Source organism: Rhipicephalus sanguineus, chromosome 5, assembly GCF_013339695.2.
Source record: "Rhipicephalus sanguineus isolate Rsan-2018 chromosome 5, BIME_Rsan_1.4, whole genome shotgun sequence".
Taxonomy (NCBI): Eukaryota; Metazoa; Arthropoda; class Arachnida; order Ixodida; family Ixodidae; genus Rhipicephalus; species Rhipicephalus sanguineus.
The window spans coordinates 50,784,491-50,810,184 of NC_051180.1; the positions used below are offsets into that span (position 1 = coordinate 50,784,491).

The 25,694-nt window shown below is 47.0% G+C and overlaps 1 protein-coding gene across 1 annotated transcript in view; it reads right to left on the reverse strand.

The window, feature by feature from the left end:
- The window catches only part of LOC119394655 (cell adhesion molecule 2), a 90,127-nt gene that overhangs the window by 35,544 nt on the left and 28,889 nt on the right, over nt 1–25,694 (reverse strand). The window contains exon 3 of the mRNA XM_037661971.2: nt 6,481–6,768. Coding sequence (XP_037517899.1) covers nt 6,481–6,768 — 288 coding nt within the window. The remainder of the gene's footprint in view (nt 1–6,480; nt 6,769–25,694) is intronic.

The window sequence follows — 25,694 nt, forward strand, 5'->3', positions numbered from 1 at the left end:
TATAACCGGACCTTTGTTGCATCATTGTCGTGCACGTAATCAATCGGTGAAAGCTCTGTGCTAAACTCTTACCTGCGTATATATGCGTATTCGCGTGAACAGTTCTATTGAACTCATTGCACAGGAATATGGGCTGATATACAAATGAACAAGAAGTAAACACTTAAGTAGTTCAATCGTGCTAATACACTGCGTAGTACACAAAACACAAGCTAAACACGTACAGATATAACAACAAAAAACGTCATATAGTGCGTAAGCGCAGACTGTCATCCAGGGCGAGCATCCCTTTCATCGGGAGATTGCGCTTCTCTCAATAGTAATAGTAACGTTGGATGACCTTCGTGCGTCGATTCAACAATGAAGAGCGTATATATTACCAGTAAGCTGCAATCAACGCATTTTATTCGCCTACAATCGGCTCAACGCACTCACAAAGAAGCGCCGCTTTGTGCATTTGTATACGCGCCTACGACCGCCTCTCCACACTAACGCGGCGACGGTGCTGTCACCTATACGTCGATCTCGCGGCCAATAGCTGTACCGCATTAGAAGAGGACGCATGATACCAGGTCGGTCCATTCCGCTGCTCTCGAGCTAAGCATATAGGTTAAATAAAGATGAAGGACGCTGTGTTTTTCTACGCTTTCAATTTCCTGTGTTACATAGTTCTGCCAGGATACACATCATCGCTTTCCTCCGTTTTGTTTATTCTGCTACGTGGAACAGCTACATAGCATTACCTTAAATGAGAAACTTCGCTGTCTCCATTTCTAATTTTTTTTTGCAAGCGAGAAACACGCATCTGATTTACCTTCGGACCGTTTCTTTCCTGTTCTCTTGTTTTTTTAGTACGAAGTATTTCTTAGCGAAATTAAGACACTGACTGCTCCTATCTATCTATCTATCTATCTATCTATCTATCTATCTATCTATCTATCTATCTATCTATCTATCTATCTATCTATCTATCTATCTATCTATCTATCTATCTATCTATCTATCTATCTATCTATCTATCTATCTATCTATCCGCCGACGTCTGGGGGCTCTCGAGGTCGTCTCCTTAGCTGGAATATGGGTCATTCCACGGCAACTGTCCCAGCCTTGGCGCTCGACCATCTGCGATTTGAATGAAAAAAATCGAGGACTATCTATTCAAAGCCAGAAGCCTTCCGCCAAAATATTTTTGCGAAAAAAAGTTTTGAGTGCCGCAAACCCTATGTGAACTTTTTCGGAAACCTCGAAATAATGGATCGGAAAATGCGTTTTCAAAAAATCTCTTCTTCATATATTAGGCTTGGACAAATTTCTCCCTACATAACTATCGTAGGATTCTCACTTAAAGTAATTTTCACGAACGTTTACGCTTTCGTGGGTTTTTCATGCGCACTTAAATATTGACAATATGGACCATATTGGGGATTTTTTCATAGAAAGGCGACATTCAGTGAAGTGTAATATTTTATTTGAACTGATTGCCAGGATATTTTATTGTAGCCCAAAAATAGTGTGAGACGTATATGGCGTGAAATGGTGTGTCGAGCTGGCGACAAAGTTCCAAGAAAGTTCATTTTCGCACATGTTCAGTCGTAAATTTAACATTGAGTTTGTTTTAAGGAAGAAAATATTTTTGAAGTTGTGTTCTGCCGATGTCTCTTTTTGCTCGTGTTTTATCTTTGCAGAAACGCGTCCAGCGGTTAGTACAACCTACATGGGCGCGAGGTTCGCCACGGAACAGCTAGACAACATAATAATCTTTGCCCGTGGTTATTTGAATGCTTTACTAGCGAGTATTGGCCTGAGTCAACGAGAAATGCGAACCCCGCTAGAGTGAATTTAACCACATGCAGCTGTCCAATAAAGGTCGGCATAGTGTGCTTACGCAACAGCGGGAAGTCACACCGATGCGTGCAACGCTCGGTTGCCTACGCACAGATATAAAAGTGGGAACAACACTACGATTAAGGAAAAATTCAGTTGCTGTAATATGAAACGCATGTTGTACTTTTTCACCAATTCCCGGATCCTGGCCAAGCATCAACACTTGCATACGATTCACTTCTAAATATACTCATTGCGTTCGTTCACAAGTGCAACTGATCTGCTTTGTTAAAGCAACTAATCTATTCCTTTTTCCACTTTTAAACCTTCGAGCAGGCAACGGGAACAGATGCGCGAAGGTTTATATATATATATATATATATATATATATATATATTTACATGATCTTTCTACCTGCATTTCTTCTTTACTTTCCAGGCAGAAGACTGTGCACTTTTCACACTTTTTCCAGAAAACCACTAACTATACCGATTATCTTAACCTGCAACGCGATCTAGATAGAGCATTCGAACAGTGCAATAAATCGCTCGTAACACCGAAACAAATACATGTAAAAGCCTGAGAGCTTCCCGCCACATTACTACGCATTGTCCGCGCAGTTACTGCCTGTACAACATTTCATTACCATCTGTTGACAATTACAAAATACCTCAGTGTTTACATCTCTTCTCATGTTTCCTGCAACATCCATGTAGAATATGTTATCTGGGTCGAAATTTTTCCACTGCCCCATCGTCCCTGATGTTTGCACTCCACGAAATGTTGGTACGTTCTAAATTAGAGTACGCATGCGCCATATGGCATTCTCCTTATTCCACTGTCATTCGAACTTTCGAAGCCATTCAGAATGGCGCAGCACGTTTAACCTTATCGAAATATTCGCGCCATTCTAGTGTCACGCTCGTCCAAACCAAACTCACCGACTGAAAATGTGTTTTTTCATCCACTTTGATTGATCTCAGTTTATATCATAATTACTACACTACAGTTAAAGACCTAATTGTCCGTTGGATTCATTTGGTTATTGTCTCTGACAATGAAAGCAGCCCCTTTTCTATTCACTGCGTGGTTTCGTGAGACACGAAGGAGACCCTTGCTTTCGAATGTACTCAAAATACGTATCTGCACATAGTTTGCAAATTTTAGAAACATACGAGTCTTATATAAAATAGCTTTGTTTGAACAGGGGATTTGTTTACGCCAGCTCTTGGTTGTAATCCATCCCCACGAAATTATCATCATCATGAACCGGCATGCGCTATGTTCGTCCTCTTCTTTCTGTTCGTCCACTTCTTCATCTTCTGCTTCGTTCGCAGAACACGCGTGCGATTTGTCAGGCACACGATTCGGATAACTCCCATGGGTGAGAGAACGATATAACAATAATAATTGTTGGGATTTAACGTCCCATCAATATCCCCCATACTGCCCCTATTGTGGAGCGAAGCCCACGGTGTATCGCTGCACCTGAGAATGTCCACAACCACCGGGCTACAGCCCTATTCCTTCACCCACACGTTCCTCCTGGGAGACTGCGCTGACCAGCTCAGAGCCGCAGGAGCAGCGTCGGCTGATCCATCGGGCACGTCGTGCGGCGCGAGCCAATGGGGCTCCATGCAATCAGGACGATCCTTGAGGCCTCCATAAATAAAAGTTTTTCTCTCTCTGTCTTAACGTCCCAAAACACCGATATGATTATGAGGCACGCCGCATTGGTAGGCTCCGGAAGTTTCGACCACCTGGGGTTCTTTAACGTGCACCTAAATCTAAGTACGCGGGCCCCAAACATTTTCGTCTCCATCGGAAATTCGGCCGCTGCGGCCGGGATTCGATCCCGCGAACTTCGGGTGAGAAATTGAGCACCAGAACCACTAGAACACCGTGGTGGGTTAGGTGAGAGAACGCGTACAGAGAGAGAGAGAGAGAGAGAGAAAGAAACAGAGAACGACATATATATAGAGAGATAAAGAAGGAGAAAGAGAGAAAATTCACCGCAAAAGAATTTCTTGACGAGACGGGATTCGAACCCGCGTACCCACGATCCGAAGGCGAGCATCGTAATGACTCGGCTATCCGTGCACGCTAGCAGTGCATAACATAGCCCTTCATAGTATAGTATAGCAAGCGGCTGAGGAAGTGAGGGTGAGGAGTGGGGGACCGGAGAAGTGGAGAGAGTAATGCATACCACATAAAGATAGAGAGAAATAGAGAGAAAGATTGAGAAGGAAGCCAGAAAGAGAGAAGGAGAGAGAATCAAAGAAAAACAGAGGAAGATATAAAGACAGAGAGAAAGAAATAGATAGAAATAAAGAGGAAGCGAAAAATAGAGAGAGAAAGAGAGAGAGAGAGAAGAAAGGGAAGAAAGACTGAAAGAAAAAGCAAGGAAAAAAGAGAGGGACTTGAAAGAATGCGAGAGAAAAAATGAACAAAGAGAGAAAGAGATAGACAGAAAGGAGAAGCGAGAAATGGAGATAGAGAGAGAGAGAAAAAGAAGAAAGACAAAACGATATCAAGAGTGAGAAAGATAGAGAAATAAACAGATAGATAACGAAAAGAAGAGAAAGAAAACGAGGCCGAAAGGGGATAGAAGAAGCCAGGAAAGGGGAAAGAAAGAGAAAAATAAACGAAAACAAGGAAGACCACTAAGGTCCGCTGTTCCTGTAGGCTTGGCAGCGCTAGCGCGAAGTTGTCGTAATTTTTTTTTATTATATCGTGACCTACAAAACACCATGATAAACAGAAACTTTTAAATGTTTTTAATCCATAAATGGATTTTGGCAAGAAAACTGCTGAATATTCATGTGTCTTTTCATGCAGTTTTCACGCTGACACTTTCAATATAGATAAAGAGTATTCTCTATACGGGGGATTCGACCGAATATTCAATACTTGGAATGCTGAGAAGACGTGTTGCTTTTACATTCTCCCAAACCAACGTCTCCTTTATAACGGGAGGCGTTGCCCAAGGGTTTCGTAAAACGCGTTAGACGCGCGAGTGCGAACACAGAAAGCGTTCGACATAAGTTAGAGACACATCAGCGCTGAATGATAAACGCGAAAATGGCGACAATGAGCACAGAAAAGCAGCAGCTCTCGCTACTCGCAATGCACACGGCCCGAAGCACATAACAACGCCGCCTGACGGAGCTCGAGACGTATTCGGACCTCGCCCCCCGTTCTGAACCGGCGTCGTTTGTCAACGGGACGGCATGCCGCTCTGGCGAAGAAAAACGACACTTCCAGCAATCGGTTCGGCAACACTGGCGCGTGCTGTCTCGTACGCTTCACCTGACGCCCCTTGTTTATCCCTGCTTCGCGCAGCCATGCGAATGCAGTAGCAAAAACACTGCGAGCAGTGCCGGGAAAATTGCGGCTGTCGAAAGAGCACTGTCTGCGTGGCTCGACTTCATGGAGTGCCGTGACGAAGGACGTCACATCTAATGGTCTGCTACTTGTGTTACACTACAAAGAGAGGTATGGTACGTTCTTCTGAGGTCGACGTAACTTCATTCGGCGAAAGCTTATAAGGTCGCAAACCAGGTTTAAGTAATGTTTCGATAAGTTATTCTGTATAGCATACACTCTGAAAAAACTCACGCTTTCCTAAGCATGCGCTCTTTTTTTTAGACGCGTAAGGTATGCGTGATATTTCTGCACGCTTGCCCATCACGCCTACTAGGAGTGATCAGCGACAACCTCTTCACGCATGGCAGGCGTGATATACGGTCCACTTTTCCGACGCAATTATTTTGGCGTGACCATTATGCACGCTTAAAGTCGGCGCCGAGTATATGCGCGAAAGGAGGAAAGAGACTGAATCCCCCCTGCCTCCCCGGTCTCTCCTTGGGCGCATATACTATGCGTGATTGGACAGCACCTGGTGCAGGTTTACCCACTGTGTCGACAGCTTTTACCTAACCTTCATCGTCGCTTTGAACGGAGTAAAGAAATCTAGTCAGGTAACTTTGATGCTCCCCTGGCCGAGTTACATGGCAGACAAAAGGTTCAAAAAGGAGGTCTTAGCAATTTTAATTCAAATCGTTATTACCAAACCCTTTTAAAAGCTTTCGTTCGGATTGTCCCTAACATTCCCTACGTATTCATAGTCTATAAACATCGGTAGGGTCTTATAGATTTAAGACCGCGAAAAACAGCATATGGCACTTCAAATGACTGCGAGCGGTCTTGCTCTAAAGAGGTAATTGACAAACTGGCAATAAAAAAAGGTAGCAGACATGTCTGTGTGGAACGTCATGGATAACATAGCGCTGTATCGGCATAGTTTCCCGCACAAGAACTGTAAGCTTATCACACTGGGCAACGTTTTCGTGAAGCTTCATTTTCTGTTTCCTGTTAGCCGCATAATATGGAATTTACGCAAGTACAGCGCACTTAGGGGGGGAGTTAAGGAAAGGGAGAGGGTTGCAAGCAGTAGTTCTAAAAGAAGGAGGAGGACCGCTATGCTAGGCTTGCGTTTAAGCACTTCCAAGAATATCGAGCCTAGATACTTTCACGGGTAGCCATCTCTGTTTCCTACGCTGATTCAGTAAAAATTCATCCACTCATTTTACCGTGCAGCTAAAAGTATTACATGCAGTGTACCATCATCGGTGGGCAATGTGCGCACGGTCTTACATTGAGGCAGAAGGAGTGCGTCGCTGTCCGTGAGGCCTTCACTGTTCTCGGCGGTGCAGAGAAACGATCCGGTCAGGTTGGTCTTGAGCGATGTGCGTGAAAGGCGCCTCGAAGGGTCCCCCTCGCGGACGGGACGCTGGTAGTCTACTGTCCTCCCGTTCAGCTTCCACGTGAAGCGGCTTACTCGCGGGTTGGCCTTCGCCTCGCAGCGCAAGTGCACGGCAAACGAGCCCACCTGCGGGCTGCTCCCGCACGAGGATACGACACGCAGGCTCACTTCTGGCTTGTCTACGCGTGAAAGAAAGAAAAAGAGGTTATTAAGGATTCCTGGGTACATCCAACCACATTTATGAACATCATTCCGCTTTGTGGCCCAGAAGATATATATATATATATATATATATATATATATATATATATATATATATATATATATATATATATATATATATATATATATATATATCGTTGGTATTTTAGCGTCAAGTACGTAGCCACTACTCAGCGCACAACTGTCTTGGATTGCTTACATAAAAGGTACATGTACGTCCCTTACTGTCCTGAGCAATTTGTGAAAAACACTTTAAGGAAAAATATTGGTGCCATCGAAACTGCAGCAAGACTGAAAGTTGGGCTAGTTGGCGATACATAATGGGCAAAAACAGCGCGCAGAGGGACGGGACCTTTTCTTCATCCTGTCCGTCTGCGCGATGTTTTTGGCCATTATGCCATCGAAACCCTGAAAACTTATTTTTCTTTTTCGTGGTCTGAATAAAATACATAGTTTAAGCGCACAGTCGGCGTTACACATAAAGTTTCACGAAGAAGTATAAAGTTTTGAAATTCAAAAGATCGTAGCTGCGCTTTGCGTATGCGCTATTCTAATCTGACCAAGGGTAGTGGATATTGTAAACAGTCATACAAGAGGATTGTACCTCGTATCTCTCATTTACTTAAATTATGATATCAACATTAGCACGCCCTGATAGGAATAAGCAGGGAAGATGAAATGAACAGCAAGTGCTTGTCAAGAATAAAGTGCAGCTTTGTGTCGTATACCGAAGCAAACTTTTTTATTATTAAATGTGTTTAAGGAGAGGTTGGTGCCTATACATGGCTCCGGCTACTCCTCTTCCCTTACTTATTAATTAGCGCCACGAACTTATAAATGAAAGTACACTCACTCACGGCAATGTCCTTTTAAAAGGAATGTTCACACGTCATGCATAATGTCCACGTGATGACAACAATGTTCACACACAAAACCCACAAGAATCGTTCGCACTTTGCCGAAGAGTTCAACTCACAGTCCTTTGTAGAGTGCGATCACAAACTTAAGGTTCACAAACCTACGTCATCATAGTACGCCATAAAGCTGAAATGATATTGTGTTCTGCAAATACTGTCGTCACGCGACGCTTCGAGAGCTATCTTTAATTATTGATCATAACATCAAGGCTAAAATGTATTATATAATGGACCGTCCATATTAAGATAAACAAAAAGGCATTTACACTTAACTGCTGTAACAGGTAACAAAAATACCAAAGTTCCATATAAAAAAAAACGACATCGTCACTACTTGCAGGCAACATAGTGTCGTATGTAAAGTGCAATGTGAAGTTATCTGCGAGCAAATGCCCGAGCTCTTCTCATATCAAAGACGAAGCTCAATCAACTACGTAAAAATAATAATGCATTCTGTATAGAGTACGCTCAATGAGAACGTGATCATAAACAGTCAGCAGGCAAGTATGTGTACAACGACATGCAAAACCCTAGAGTCTGAGGGTGCCGGAAATTTATTACAGGCAAGCCAGGGCGCGAGAAAATAGCACCCCCTTCCTATTTTTTCATGCATAGCGAACGCCTTTACAAGCGAGGCTAGAAAAACGAAATTATGATGGTATCCGCGATGTGTTGTACTAAAAGACTGACGTAGCAACGTCGCCCTTTTCCTTGCAAGTGGGCAAGTTACATGGGTTACATGGGTTACATCGGAATCACCTGTCGGCTCCTCAACCAAGAAAGCGTGGGTGGTTCCGGATTTCGAGTGTATATAGATACGGCCGCTACCGAAAAGTCCTCACTCCTCTCTAAACATCGACCTCCACACTCTCTCGATCGCTCTTTTTTGACTCTCCACCTGCAGCATGATGTCTTGCTCGAAATTCACTATGAACTGCTTCCCCGCAGCCCTCACAGATGGCGTTGAGGCGGAGGTTCATGGAAGCAGCAATGGTTGAGAGCCTGTGGAGTATTTCGAGAAAGCAGGCAATAGCGGCATTCCATGTTCTGCAGCTCCTTCCGCTGTTTTATCTTTTCTACGGAGAGCATGCAGTGAAGATCGATGCCGTCATACTGACGGTCAATAAAGCAGCCCATTTCGTCCTGCACGTGTTAGATATACACTCCATAGGTGGAATGTCGTTCTTAGAGGTCATCGCAGATGAAGGCTACGAAGGTATTGCTCAAATTATTACAGACAGCAGACTTACACCGGCGGTTATTGACCAATAGCGACATTGTGACTGTGGGGTGTGTGACTTTGTGCGTGTGTGTTCCCCTTCTCTCAATTTCTCCTTACCCTTATCTTTCAAACTCCCCTATCCATTTCCCCAGTGTATATGGTAGCATACCAGTTTTTTTAGACTGGTTAGCATCCCCAGCTTTCGTCTATCTCCCGTTGATTCCTCCCTTCCTTCCTAGATATATCTAAACACCGGCGCGGCAACGCGCGACACCTCTTCTTTTCATGAATATCATAGTTTCAGCTTTTCTTTTTATTTAGACAACAGGCGCGGAATATCGCCAGCCGCGCCGGCATGTCGGACTGCAGTGGTGACCACCCTCATAGCAAGCAAAGAGAAAGAGGAAGAGTATATAGGAAAGGTGGGGATGTTAATTGGACATCCTCCGGTTTGCTACACTTGCTAAAGAGAATAATGCGAACAAAGTTGTCACTGAAAAAAAATACAATTGTAGCAAGGGACCAAGCGCACTAAACCTTCATGTCTACCACAAAGTAGTTCTGCGTTCACCAAGTTTACTGCAACGGTCAGTTCAGGATTTTGTCCTTTTCCCCTTAAGTGCAAGCTTGCCTACTGGCGAAGCAAACTGAATTGCAATTTCGTGGACACGTGTGGGGTTGAGTTGTTTTCTCGAATGCAGATTTGTCGTTCTTTCTGCTAGTTGCTAAAAATTGCCCAGATTGCAAGGCCTTCGTTCTCGAGGGGTTCTTTAGCTGTCCTGGATGCCTTTCCTCTTAAAAACAAAGCAGCAAGTCTAAATAAACATATAGTACGCGATAGCGGGATTCCATCAATCAGGTAGCCACTGCGGAGTAACATTTGGAGCATGCGTTTGCCTTCGAAGGCGAGCCCAACCGAGAACACGCTGCATTGCCAAAGCTTCTGGGATTACAAATGAGCTCTGGTCCCTTGTTCGGCGAATTCCACCAGACTCAAGGAACGGAGCGAGCGTGACCAACGGCGTGCTTAGAGAGAATGCAAAAGTAAAATAAAGAGAAGTGCGCCACGAGAAGGGCCCAACGTACGGTGTGCATGTTTCTTTTTTTATGTTTGCACGCTTTCAAAGTTCTTCTCGGAAATGGAGTAGCATGCATGGTGCGCGGACACGGCGTCTTCGAAGGAACAGATTTATTCCGATCAATCTGTTGTTCTCCATTAGGTAAATACAATTTGAAGTTGCTCTTTCCTTCCTTTCTTTCCTCAGACACTCCACAAATAAAACGCATAAACATGGTATATTGGCACGCAAATATTTCATGGCGTCCGGGCAGAAAACGGAATACTGTCGTAAGTCCTATGTTGTTTCCTCGCCGTTGTACGCTTCTGTTTGAGTAGGTGGCCAGCGTAAAGTGAGCGTTCAAATATTGACTCGAAAAAAAGCAAGCCGTTATTCAGGAAATGGGGGCACAAAGAGTACCGCCATAAAATTGCTGTGAATATTAAGCTGTTCACTTACATAGAGCTGTATAAGGCGAATAATATATGCAACATAAAGATGATTTATTCTGAGACTGCTGTTTCTGCAAACATCGTAAATGATACACGCAGATGTATCTTTCATTATTGTGGGATGTCCAGGCATTTTTTAATAGCCTATTACAAAACTTTAATAAACACACCATGCAGGCAGAGTGGGGCTGAAAGCGGACTCCTGCATTTAGGACTCCCTAATGTGGAGCAGATGAAAATGCCTCACTGCGGTTATCTTGGTGACAAGAACAAATGTCAGACACAACGCTGTGTGATTAAAATTATTGATGATAATAATAATATCTGGGGTTTAACGTGCCCAAAAAATTACTGAGGACGAATCATTTTAAACTTTGCGTTTGCACGTTACCTGTGAGCTTGCTGACCTAGTATATTAGGCTTGGAAATTTATTGTGATCGAAACAGATCAAACAACACAGAACAATTTACACTACCAAATCAAGTGATGAAATACGCGCACGTGTACCTTTATTTTTTATTGCGAAGAGAACTACCATATGTACATTTTGTATATGTATTCATTCATTCTCAAAACTTTATTAAGAGTCCTGAAGCCCGGTCTCTTCAGACCGAGGCGGGCCGCGTATATCTGCAAACCTTTTTTTTGTATGGATCGAAAGCAGCTTGATGCTAAGGATCCAGATGTTTTTCTTTCATGTATTTATCGATTCCTTGTATCTTTTCGCAAATAAAATTCCATTCAATACAATTCATGCATGTTCTTGAAAGACGAGGATACTTGAAACTCAGGGCACTTCCTGTCTGTCCTACTAGCGCGGAATAAGTACCATTGCGACCTTCTTGGACCACTAAGTCTCCGCTTCGCTAATTATGTCCAGTGGCCTTATTAGTTGCACTTCGACATCAGTTCAAAAACGTGTCTGCATAGCAGCAGCCTTCATGACCTTGATAAAATTTCAGGAGCAGTACTTAAATTGTATAGCGAAATGGAAGTATAACAAATGGAAAACTATGCGATATGTATACAAGCCAGGCATTAGCAAGCGTCTGCTTAAAAGGAAGTCGGCAGACAAATCAGTTCATGCGGTGGCCACCAGATTATTGAGTGCCACACCGTATAAACACTGGGGGCAGGGGAGCTATCCAAAAGTTTTTAAGGGGCATCTCGTAAGAAGGGATGGTAAAACTCTAGTTTCGAGACGTCAATAACGTCACAGGGTTACGGTACAGACGACGTAGTGGCACTGGCCGGGATGATATCATATGTCCCTTGAGCCATTTGCTGAAAGACGGGGTACGGACTCATGTACTAGAAAATGGCCTTTCAGAAAGCCCCACGTGGAACGTTGGGATCAAGAAAAGCACGAACGAAACCAACGCAAAACGTTCATCGTGGTCCATCTGCCCACGCGTAGCTTCTTTTGATACTATGGAAAGCAACAGGGCTGCTACGAGGAAACTGCCACAACTGCTTTGCACGGAAATAGGTGCCGCGCGCAGATTCATTGGTCTGGAAAACCAGGAAGCAAGGCATACGCCAGAACAAAAACAGACAAGGAACGTTCCCAGTGGGATTGTGATGGAAGAAATCTTAGGCGGCTTCACATATCGCAATGTGGTTGAAATTCTGGGACCTCGCCAGCATGGATACTGAAAACGTATTTGTTAAAGACCAAATGAAATGCCTCATTGCATGCCGTTATAGAGATGGAGTGGTATGGCAAGTTTCTGGATCGGGCAGCAGCGTAGAAAGTCCACGATAAACATAGATGAGAAAGTACGGCCTTGGTCGGTTTGACACGAAGGAACCATGGCCTATAATTGCGCCATTGAGGAGAAAGTCCGCGAAGTCTGTAGCACAGCTGGTCGGAAACGTTGTTGTCATTTTGTAGCACATAGGACAAACGGTAGCTATGGCGACGCACTTGTTCCCCAAAACAGATGTTCGGAATGCACCAGGAATGAACTGAAAAGGGCTCAAGTTCGACTTCGGTTGGCTGTTCGATACCCGCTGGGAACACATAAACAGTTTGATTTTGAGTTGTGAGGCCTCTGGCGCTGAAATAGTGGCGTACTGACCTGAATAGACCAGTCGAATAGAAGCAGCAGAGCACGCGGATGTACTGTGCGACGAACACTACTGTTCACATAACCGGCAATTCGAACACTGCGCAGTTTGCGAAGGACTTTAGCGTGCAGATATTCCGGCAAAAATGCAGAGGGGGGCGACAGCGTTCAATATATCCATTATGTCCCTTCAATGTGCCGCACTTCAGCGTGACTATGCGCCAGAGACGTCGACTGGTAATTATTTCAATGATTGACTGAAGTACGTGTCACGTTGCTGCTCGTTACACATTCGCATCAACTGATGCGTGTAAAAGAAGCAGTCAAGGTATTTACAATGGGCTGAATCATGCCCGGCAAAAATGTGCTGGCATGAACAACCTTCATCTTGGTGCAGGCTGCCTGCGTGAGCTCCTGTAGGCGAAGTACAAGAAAGGAGGTGGCCTGTAAACAGTGTGCGACTACCGTTTCAAGCAGCTAATAATAAAAAAAACTTGAACTTAGTGTTGTAAATTTGCCTTTCCCTGCTTCCCTCTTCATCCCTCCCTCCGTGGTCGCCACTTTTTCTTTCAAGGTCACGAGACGCGTCGACTGCGGCAACACTAGAGTGGTGCTCCGTGGTTAACGAATGTGTTGCATTGGCAGTTCTATGGCACTGAGGGGCGGTGACTCGGAGGAGAGGAGATGGAGAGAGGGCTCCCCTCTTTGGGGGCGCGAACATGAGAGCGAAGAGGTACAACCTCAGTTGCAATCAGAGGACTAAAACGACAGGCTGGGTTTTTCTCTTGAACAATGCCCAGCCCCTTTATATTCCTCACCGAAACATTTTTAAAACGCCTTTTTTCTCTCGTTCCTGTTTACATAAACAAACAGATTTACATTATCGAAGACGTTCAACGACTGCTTTTATGCGACACTTAGCAATCCGGCTCTATTGTGCGCTCACTTGTGCTAATTTCTTTGTTTAAGTGTCTTTTAGGAGCATGCTCCTTATGCTCGCGCCTTGTCCGTTGTCGGCGGCATGTACACTAGTTCTCATTGGTCCCGCCATAGGCGCGGCTGCGCTCTCTCCGGTGATTTCAAGAATGCTCACTAGATGGTGCGCCGCTGCTCAAGGCGGCGCACACCCCGCTCGGCGCATGCGCTAAATAGATAGGTGACCGCTAGAGGGCCGCGCCTCTCGTCTGGCGCGCTTCCTTTCTCTTCGCCGGGAGCTCACTCAGTGAACACTCTTCGTTGCCGCTCCGCATCATAAACACCCCAGCCAAGGCAGCGGCGCGGCGGGCTCGCCGTCAAGACCCTACGGTGAGAGCCCGGGAGGCGGAAGCGAAGAGGGCTAATGTATATATAACAACGTTGTCACGGCTATACAGGGTGTCCCAGCTATCTTTAGCCAAGGGTTAAAAAATACAATATTAGAGGCAGGCGAGGGAAATGACTTGCAAATTACTGACAGCCACCTTGCGCACTACAGACAATTTTTTTGTTTTGTAATTAACTAATTTGCTAATTAGGACGATTTAACTAATTTCCTAAATATTGACTTTAGGCAAGAAATCCTGCTTGCAAAGTTCGAGAGTGTCTTCAGAAACCCCAACTGCGTTATTTGCGATAAAGAAACAATTTCTTCCAAGCTGCAAAGAAAGCCCGCGAAATACAAAAAGAACCGCGTGACTAGCGCGCTCGCGCGCCGCGAGAATGCTGCCCTCAGCCGTGGTTTGAGCGAACGAAATCAGCTGCGGCCGCGACTCGGCGTCTCCGTTGCAGAGGTAAGCCGATAAGTTAAAGGTTGTTTCTTGTCCCGCGCTCGCTACAACTTGCACAGCCACGCGCGCCAACTGGTTGGCAACGGGCCCAGAAACCACCGCCCACTTATCGGCCTACCGCTGCAACGGAGCCGGCGAGTCGCGGCCGCAGCTGATTTCATTCGCTCAAACCACGGCTGAGGGCAGCATTCTCGCGGCGCGCGAGCGCGCTAGTCACGTGGTTCTATTCGGTCGACTATTCGGTCGACGAGTCGTCACAATAACACGACGCGAAAGGCAAAGGACGTACTGCGTCGTCACCAAACCGTATCATCGCGTACGGCGCATGGCACCGACAGTAGTTTCCTACAATAATGCATCGAAAACCGCCGTTGCGCTGAAACTACCGAAGCGCTCCCTGTCGGCACTCGTTATTGTCATGATGCACATAGGCGTGCGCAGGGTTCCCCTTCAGGAGGGGGCGAAGGTTCGTCGCAGCGCGCCCCCCTCCCGATTATGTCAATGTATGGCAGGGGCGTAGCCAGAAATTTTTTTCGGGGGGGGGGGGGGGGGTTCAACCATACTTTATGTATGTTCGTGCGTGCGTTTGTATGTGTGCGTGCCTATATACGCAAGCAAAACTGAAAAATTTCGGGGGGGGTTTGAACCCCCCCACCCCCCCCCTTGGCTACGCCCCTGATGTATGGCGCTGACATTGCGCCCCCTCCCCCCCCCGAGGCACAGCGCCCCCTCCTCCCTATGATGTCAATGTGTGGGGCTGACTTTGCGCCCCCCTCTCAGGTGAATAGGGGGGGCGGACGCCCCCCTGCCCCCTTGTGCGCACGCGTATGATGCTGCAGTACTTCCCTTCGCTCTTGTAGACGGCGACACTGCCCCGCCAACGAAGATCACTCCGAGAGGGAGGTGTGAGAGATATAAAGCTCGCTTTTAAAGCCTCGAGTATGTGTGCCGTGCACATCCCTGAGTATTCATTTTGTCCCTTGACAGCCTATGCTTGGCTGGTATGTTCACGGCTTATTTCTTAGTGTGAATTGAATAAGGAAAGTAAATAAAGCAAAAGTGTCAGTAGCGCAGTTGGTAGAGCGCCGGGCACCTTTCGTCGCGGACTGAGTGGTCCTAAGTTCGATTCCTAGGTAATCCAAATCAAGGGAACTTTTGCAGCGTTAGTTACACTGGCCGAGCCGGAGCGGTTTTGCGTGCCCGTACAAGAGCCGTGCTGCGCATGTGCGAGGGAGCAGCGATGTCACACAGCTGGAACATCGGAATGCTGAAACACTTTAACGCTATGAACCCGTGGTTACGGGCGGGCTGATCGCGTCCCTGTCGCGTGTGCAGCGTCCACTGACTGAGTGCGTCGACTGCTGCCACTGCATGAACGCGCAAGCTGCGCCACGGGCGATAGCGTCCCTCTCGGGCAAGGCCTGTGACGTATTGGAGGGAGTGCGTAAGCCTTCACTTCTGTAGGTGGTGTAGACCGGACACGAGACGCTGCCATAGAGACGGCAACGTGTTACTACACTGACCACCGAGCCGTCTTTCAGGCAACAGAGAAATGGCATTGAGCAAGAAATTTACATGTGTCACATAATGCATACACCATGTGTGTGTCATTGAAGCAGCAGTAAGCATGATAAACAAGCTAATCCTAGACAACCAGGAGAGCTAAGAATAATCAGCTGAGCGTTAGCTCACGCTACGTATGTCCTGGCAAAGCCGAGCTAAGCCACTACATTTTTTTTCTTCCGATTTCTCTTTTGCATCTGCTCGTGTACATTTTACCGACGTCACTTCTATGACGAAAACGATGTCAGCGAAGTTTTTAGGGACTCCGGCGTAAAACACTTTCGTGTAAAAACTAGAAAAAAGTACCGTAAAGAGGAGTCGAACCTAGGACCTCTCGGTCCGCGACAATAAGTGACGGGCGCTCTAACCACTGTCCACGGTCACACATGCAGGAAGCTTCACGAACGTGCCTTTTATCTCTCACACTTTTCACTAAGTGCGCTGGGTTCGAGGAGTGGCGTCACCGTCTGAGGTGGCGCTGTTAGCCCAAGCCTCGTAAAGGCTCGCTCATAGCACCCATCCATATTAAAAATAGCTATGCGACGCTCGCCTGGCTGTCTCACCACGTTCCCCGCTAAAACCGTGTGAAATCATGGCCAAACTAGAAGGCAGAAACGACGCGCGTCGCGTTTACCGTCGCGTTTCTAGCCCGGCCATGGTGTGATGTTTCTGTTATCGCGTTAACATACCCTTGATGGCGACATTAGCCAAAGCTCAGCATCCAACCACCGACGCTCTTCTGGCTGTTACACCACTTTCTCTTATTACGCTCTCCCCATGCGAATGGAACGGCCTGAGCAACACTGGCGGCGCGTTGCCGGAGCCAATCTCGGAGGCCACAAGTAATGCATCACGGCACTAACAAGCGCCGACTGCGAGCGTTTCGGTAGTCTCAGCGCGGCGGAGGCTTTCGCTGCAATATTGTAGGAAACTCGACGGTGGTTGAAATGCGGCGTCCACGGTGACTCGATTCGGTGGCGGCGCAGTTACGCGATTCGCCTTTCGCGTCAGCGCCTGACGGCTCCTCGCCAGCGTAGCGCCGCTTCGAAATGAACCAACGGTGTTTCTCCGTCGCATATTGATTTGTGTGCATTGGCACCGGCTAATAAAACGGCTGTAATAAGGGCTGTAGACAGGCAACAACGTCAAGGTGCGAATGTCGTGCGAGTGGGTGCTTTGGTGCAGCGAGAGACACGCCAGCGGAACGCTTTCGCATGTTCATGGACACTGAAAGAATAAGCGCTAAAAATGGACGAGCACAAAAAGGAGAACAGACAAAGGACTGGCGCATGGATAGCCAACCAGCCCAAGTCTGTTCTGCTAAACTACGTTCATGGTTGGAGCTACGAGCTCTGCTCTCGCGTTCTTGAAGGGCTGTGTGGTAGTGTATGAATTTTTTTTACTACCTATTACCATATTACTAGGAAGCGCACACCTTGCCGTTTCTCTCCTCAAATGATTGCGCAATTTGAAAGAGCGCATGTCGAGTGCAAGTGTTTATTATGTCCATGGTGAAGCCATCTTTGCGGGGGATTCACGATATACTGTGTCCTAGTGTATGTTAAGTACTACAGCTACCGCAAATGTTTAATCATAATCATGGACGTTAGTCATCGGAATGGGGATGTGCCACCAGGTGTCAACGTGGGTGCGTCCACACCAAGCGGTAGCTGGCAAACACCAATAGGCATTGTACAAGCTCTCGTATACCAATGTACAATAAACATTCAGCTAATTCTGCGAGGACACGTTTCAATTTCGTGTTATACTGATTCCTATGACGGAGAAATCAACGTTGTTTTATTTTAACACGAAAGTGTTTTATGCCGGGATCCATCAAGACTTCAGTGACGTATTTCCGTCACGGAAATGACGTCATTTACACGATCAGATGGCAAAGAAAAAACTTCCGTCAGCGGGCATGAAACCCACGACCGCTCGGTCCGCAGCAACAGATGCCGGGCGCGCTATCCACTGCGCCACGGTCACAAACTCCAGAGGCTTTGCAAACGCGCTTTTTATATTGCCACGCCCGCTTCTTCTTTTATTTTGATGTGTTCGAGTTTGACCAGCAAGGACGGTTATCAACGCTCGACGCTGGCCCCGAAGCAGTGTTCGAGAAGCTTCACGATTTTGGTAGATCGTTTTGTTAAGATTGCGCGCCGCACGCGAATGTTCCAGCTTTGTCGAGAGATAACGCCGCCACCAGCGATATTGCTGGAAAGTTCCATAGCGCCTGTATAGACCAGAACACAGCGAATTCCATGCGCATCGCCATATTTGCATCGCGCGTCGCGCCATCTATCGCACACGCGAGGAAACAACGTGCGCGGGCTGCCACGCTAGCAGACGCCGCACAGAGCAAACGTGAAACTCCCGAAACTCAGCCCGTCGGAGAGCGTGTTTCGCGTCTTTTCTGGCCTGGACATTTTCGCTGATTTTATTGGAACATCAAGAACATCTTGCTCATGCAAGTCCACAATGTATACAGTACGTGCTGAGTGGGCTGCGGAAGCAACCTCGTCGGATACGTACGCTGTTACATTTGTAAAAAAACGTTCTCGCTGTAGTACGCGTGAATCGTAATCGCAGTGCAGCTCGCGAAAGAGTGAAACGATGTTTTGTTGCCCCATATTACAAGTTGTGCACAAAGTTTTGTGAAAGCTCATCATTTCAGCATTCATCGCGTAATAATTAGAGTACGCTTTACGGGTAGTTTCGCGGAACGTAATTTTTGTTTCACGAGCGCTCTTACAATAATGCGTCTTGCTCACAAAAGCGTGCTATCAGAGAGTATCACCTGCAGTGACGTTCATCGATCCCTTTTGGAAGCTATCTGCGCGATTTTATTCTTGTAACGATGGTGTTTTACAAGCGAAACTGTGCTACTATTAGTTAAGCCGGTTAGCTACGTCTGCGACGTAAAGGACACTGGCGCGAGTACTCTTTACTTACGTGCCAATATATGTATTATGTGCAGCTGGATGCGTCGTGTCCAAATAAATTTGGGGACATCGAACACTGCAGTGAAAGCACGAAATTCTGGCCAGCAGTTGAGGAGCACCGTGCCATTTATTACCTTTCGAAGACGAAATCTCGAAGGCGTGGATGCCATCAAAAGCACTAAAGCTTAATACTACGTTGAAAGTGGCAAAGCATGCTGATTTCTTGTGCTTGAAAGCACTACCTTGCACTACATTTTCGTCAAAGGAAACGCTCGAAGGTATGAAGTGCACCCCCACACAAAGCTCGCGCCTGCCTTCAACCCAGCTGCGTGTCACGCAAATTAGGTTCGCAAAACGAAATAGGTGGGCACCACACTGCAGAATACACGCATTTAGTGTACTTACTCGAGCATTTTCACTCGGCTCCTAGTTTTTTTGCTTGAATCACAGTTATCCACTCGCGGCGAAGCTGAAAATACCGCACCGGCACTATTTCCGTGGCGCGTCGTATAATCGTCGCAGACAACGCTATTATCCTCTTGTTGCGCTGCTTGTTTTGGCATCCAAAGACGACGCAGTAGTGCCCAGACGAGCTCTTATACGCTGAAGCGGCGTGAACGGGTACTTTTTTGCACTTTAAAGCTTCAGAACTGCAGCTTGCCCTGTTTACTTAGTGCAGCCGGCGCGCGCCTCGGCAGCCCGGTCAGCCCGGCGTCTGGGTGCGAGAGTATCCGCTCGGCTCGCCAGCAGCCTGGGTGCGAGACAGGCGTGCTCTGGTGTATAAAAGCCGACGCGCGTGACCGCTTGTCAGTTGATCGACGGACGACGCATTGTTCGCCGCTATCATTGTACAGCGTGTATTGCTGTAGTTCTAGTTCTCATTTTCCGGCCACAAGTTCGGCCAAATAAACAGTTTCATCCTGCAAACGCCGACTGCTGTCTTCGTCGACGTCACGACCACGTGACAATATCTACCACTCTCCCGCGCTGCGGGGTGGTGTTGCCCTCTGGGAGCGGTAAATAAAGTAATTCGTCATTACTGTGGCCTCCGCGATGAGCACCTGCAACGCGTTACACGACCGTCCCATTCGGCGCGTTTTCAATAGGGAACCCAAGGTCAAGTTTGCGGCGCGACGACAGCGCCGCGCTGGCCGCGCTGCGGCTCTGTCGGAGAGCTCTGTAGTGCATGCGCGGCCGACTCAGCCCCTTTCACGGTAGCGCTAGCGCACGTGCGCACGCGTTCTTCTGTCGATGCGGGTAACTGGGGGGCCGTAAGCTCGGCACGTTGAACCGAGACGCTAGCTGTGCGAAGCTGCGCATTTCGGCGATGGCAGAAGCAACCCCGCGGAAGCGCAAGCGAGGTCCGATGTATTGTGGTTTAGTGGCCTGCCGCAACAGTGCAGACAACACCAAGGCACATGATTCACGAGTGAAACTGTATTGGTTCCCGGGCGTGTCGCACGAGAAATAAAGGCGGCAAGCGTGGATAGCTGACATCGCTGTCTCGCCTTCTATTTTGGCTGTCTGAGTTCATCGTTTTCGTTCGTTTCTACTACCTGAATCGGTAAGTAACGCGGCGCATGCACGCAGCGACTACAGTAATGATTACTCGCTGTCTTCTCGCATTGCGAAAGTCTAGTTACGGTTGTAGGTTAGAAACTTTGTGTTTTATTCTCCGTGTTCGTGAGACCTACCCGTCGTTGTTGAACGTTCACACTCGCGTCATGCCGTTAGCGTTGCGCGGTTGGTTGAATTAAACTGAACTCGGCACATTGTCAGAAGTTCGGCGCCTGCAATTGACGCGTCGGGAAGGCTGCTTTATCACGCCGGGACGGGCGTCTGTGCATTTTCAGCAAGCTTTGACATCGTTCTGCAGGTTTGCTTTGTTTTTGTCACTTTATTAGGGTGATGTATATGTAAGCCGCTAAATATAACTGGCACGTAATACATGCTTTGCAATTGCAGCCTTGAAGTAACCACCTTATCACTTTGTGTGAGTTTCCAGCCGTATTCGCGCAGCAGGTTTTATACGCCTGTCAAATATTTATCATAAAAAAAGACTGCAAGCATGACGCGAGAGCCGAAAAAAACGAGGCGAGCAGTTTACCTTGCGTCACAGTGGTTAAAGCTCAGCTAGCTGCCTCGCGTCTTAATCGGCGGGTGATTCTGCGGCGACACGGAGGACTTGACTCTAACCTTCTCAGGAAACAGTGCCATGGCCGTATAATTTTTTTTTCGCACGCCGCAAACGTTTGTTCACGAAAGTACACGGCTGCTACTGTAAGCATGCCACATCAAAACAACAATCATATGATTCATAGTCCACACCGCAGAACATCGTTAGCGTGTACGGCTTCATTTCGGAGTGCATGTGGACCATTATTCATCGTTAACATGACAGAATGAGACTTACCTCGAGGTATACGTCCTACACGGTGTAATCACGACTTGGGAAATGCATTTCACTTTGAGTAGGGCGTCGTTGTCGTCGATCGTCTGTTTTATTTTACCAAGTTCGCTTTTCAGAAGTGCCAGACAAGCTTGAAGATGCTTTTGAAGCCACACTGCAAGCGGTACATTGTGAGGCCCCGCAAGCGCAACGCGAGAGTTCTGCACGTGCACAGAAGCGAGCGGCAACGCGGTGGAGAGAAGGGAAAACGCGCGCTGCTTACACTCCAGTTTCTATTTTTCTGCCAGAGATGGCACTGCCTGTCAAGAGCAGCAGCGCCGCTAAGCGTTGCTTGGGAAGCCTATACAAGTTCAATTTTGTCAATGCCTTAACACACCGCGAGGTGGTGACCTTAGCCTAAGCGTCGTAAAAGCGTCGGCCTCGCTCATAGCATCGCGCTAATTCAAACCAAAAAAAAAAATCACAGCATATCCACGGGGTGAATGATCATGAGTGGGGCGAAGCTCCGGAGGGAATCATCGGTAAACCGTGAAACTCTTCCGTGAAATTCGCCCAGTACATTATATAAAGAGTGTGAAACACCGTGTATATATTAAACATCAAACTTTTATTGTACTGTTGCTTTACGTGGTCCCTTCATTATCACCGCTTTGTGATCGGTGAAATGCAGGAACAGTGTCCGCTTCCGAGTGAAAGAGAAAGCGCGCCAAGAGCGAGTGCGACTCCGAGCAAAAGAGAAAGCGCGCCAAGAGTGACCGCGTTCTTCGCTCGCCCTGTGAGAATTAACGGCAAGGCTAGACGGCAGACACGACGCGCGTAGCGTTTCTCTTCGCGTTCCACGACGCGAGGTCGGTGTGTTTAGACAAAGTTTATTTCATCGTAGGACGCTACGAACATTTAGAAACAGTGTCCGTACAACAAAAACATTAACATACACGTAGCATGCCCAACGAAAGCCAACGGAACGCGATCGTGCAAGTGCTCCGGCTTCGCATCACCTCATGGTCCCATTTAGCCAAACATCTTGCTCAAGGTTTGCTTCGCGTTTTTCGTAGAAATAATTTCTTTATCATGTAAATTAAGACGAAAAGTTGAAAGCTCACTAGAGTATATCGCCCGCACAGTATGTCTTTTTGTGTGATTAAATCAAGGAACACTGCGATGTCTTGTAAATTATGATATCTGGTGAATTGCTCATCTAGTGAGCAATTCATTAAACTAGAGCTGGCTACATACTACTACTACTACTACTACTACTACTACTACTACTACTACTACTACAGAGGAGGGAACCACCCACACCCTAAGGAGCTTCGCCCCTAAAATAGCTCTGCGACGCGCGCCTGCTTCCCCTGGCTGTAACACCGCGTTCCCCGCTCACGCGCTCGCCCCGAAAAATTGCGGCCGGGCTAGCGGGGCGGAACGACGTGCTGTGCGTTTCCCTCTAGTCCGGTTAAAATGTGTTCAATCACATTTTAACATGCCGGTCGATGGCGACCAAGTTCTGCGTCCAATATGCGACGCTCTTCTGGCTATCGCACATAGTTCTCTCATTACGCTTTCACCAATAACCACGGCTACCACAAGGCTTTGTTTAATCATTTAACATGGACGTTAGTCGTCAGGATGGAAATGTACCACCAATCATAAAAGCGGGTGCATCCACGTCAAACAGTGCTATAGTTGCCTCACATCAATATACATTGTGCAAACTCTCTTGTATCAATCTACAGTAAACATTCAGTTACTTCTTTAAGGACAAGCATTACTTTCGTGTTATTCCGATTCCTATGACGGCGGGATCAACCATCTTTTTAATGTAGGTCCTCCCACAGCCGCATTTTCTTCTGGGGGCGCATCAATGAAATGGCGTCGTCAACGATGAAATCCGTGCGCACAGTGTGCTCAAGCATACGAAATTATTTGAGGAGCTATCTTCGGACAATTCAAATAATTTAAATCGTGCGAGCTAACTTATGTGCACTTCAAACATTGTCGTGAAAAGTTCGCCTTTGTAATCAGAAGTTTGCTTGCAATGCGAGAAGTCGAGACACAATGATGCAATTGGCACGCATCGCGCAAAACGTGTAAGCAAAAACAGAAAACTAGGAGGGAGCAACACGTGACAGTGTTGAAGCCCAGCCATGAAAAAATGAACCAGGAGCATGCTGGGAATTCTACCAAGAGCATGGAGCACGAAGAGTCGGTGTTGGACGAGGTTGGCTTGCGGACACTAGGCGCGCGCGTGCTCCTCAATTTTTTTACGAGACCAACAAAAAAGAAAACGAAACAGGAGCTTGATGAGAAGTCTACCATGAGCACGAGGAGGTAGCCGCGTCAGAGGAGGTTGGCCTGTGGACGTTAAGTGCGCTCTTTTCTAAGATATCTTTTTCTTTCATGGTGCTGAACGCGATGTGAGACAGTTAACCACGTCAAACTTGTTTTCTTTTTCCCGAGTCAAAACAGACCGTTGTTGTGCTTTCTAAGACAATTCAACTTATGACAGGACCAAAGAAAGAAAGCACAATGTGTGTACCCATAAGTGCAACAAATGAATCTCAGTTTCCAGTATGCTGGACATGGTTCTCCCGTGAAAAACCATTCTCCTTACAGTCTTCTTTATTTTTAGCATGCTTTTCAATAGCCTCTTAGCAAGAAAAAAACATTAAAAAATGTCGTTCTGCCTAACAAAAACTCGGGGTGCAAAGGGACATGTATATGCATATATATATTAAAAGCCAGGAAGAAAAGTCAGTCTCGTTTCAAGAGTGAACCAATGAATGCGATAGCAAGAAAATGGAATGCCACAGGAAGAACGGCAACCAGCTAGAAACTTGCTGCACGCTGAGCAAGCACAAGTCGAGTGCGAACTAACAACTGTCACAGCTCGACACTTGCAGCGCGCTGCTCAAACAAAAAGAATGAGGCACGAAAAGAACGCACAGGTATAGACAGGACGAGCAAGAACTGTCACAGTTGTTACTTCAACTAGCCCCTACTTTGGCTCTTCTAGCTAGCAGATTCCTCCTTTCGCAAACGCGGCCACTGCAGCGAGCAATGTGACCTTCGTGTGGTCTATAGCTTCAAAGCAAACTTTGCTGCGAAAGCACAAGACGTGCAAAACTCCCCCTCTAGAAATAATCGCGCGTGCACGTTCGACCACGCCCTGTATATCAAAGTACAAGTCGAGGCGCACATCGCAACTCCGGTGAAACACTAGACAGTTTTAGAATTAGGGACCCAAGAAATTTGCAAGCCGCCAGCACGCATGCGCAGAACGCAAGCCACTCTCGGACTCTTGCGCTAGCGTTGTCCCAAGACACTGCAGCGCCTTCCTTTGGGCGGCAAACAAAACCGTAGAGCGCGCGATCTCAAGAGAAGAAAATAAAGACGGCGCTTGGCAGTGGCAGATGAAGCCACGGCTGGCGTTCCCTGCGGGCGTCGATAATGGTCACTAAGATAAAACTTCAATTCGCTCTAGTTGGTACATATTCCTCAGCCTAAATTACAGCGCAAACGCGCTTCTTTGTCCTTCTGACTTCTTCCTTACTGATTTGTCCCTGTCCCCATATGAATATGATTTCTTGTCTTTGTGTATCTAATGCACTATCATCCTTGTTACACGTTTTGGTTTAGAGCTATTGGTGTGTGCGCATGTGCGGTAAGATTGCCTTAGGCATATGCATTGTGCAGTTGTTAGTCGGTGTTGTGTCGTACGTTTCTTTTCTTCGTGGGTGTCTTATCTGTTTGTGCCGTAATTTCAGCCTCAGGATTCTGTTCACAGCGTAACATAAATACTGTAACTCTGGTTCAGCCGTCTCGTTTCTTCCCTCTTGTGGCATAAGTCTTCAAGAGCCAAAGCATTTCCACTAGCTCGCGCCCCCACGAGCCACGGGACGCTCTTCTTTTTCGATGGTGGACTCGCACGAATGGCGTGGCGCTACAACTCCAAAACGAAAAACTTACGTGGGTCGCCAGCGATACGACACAAACGCAGCACGGGCAACGATGCAGCATGGCTCGCGTCTCGGATAAGTTTAATTTAGCCACGCGTGACGTCCCGTGCGTTTCACCCAACACCGCGTGCGTTTGTATTCTGCCGTTAGTATACTGGAGATCGAATGAGGCATGGCGTAATTGTCTAAGGCAACGAGCTGCGGAGCGAGGGGTCGCAGGTTCGGAACCCCGGCCGAGCGCTTCAGAATTTTTCTTGTGAATTATTTTTATATATGGCTTTTATTTATATATACATGCATATACATAAACGGGGCATGACGGCGACGGCAAAAATTCGCCGAGAGTGTCCATATAATTGCTATCGCAATAATATAACTCAGAAGAAACATTTCTGGAAGCGCGCGACAAAGGATTTTCAGCTGCGACCCCTCGCTTCGCAGCGCGTCGCGTTACACTTCTCCGCCATGGTGAGCTACTATTTATATACACCATTTACCGCCGACGGTACGCAAAGCTTGGAGTT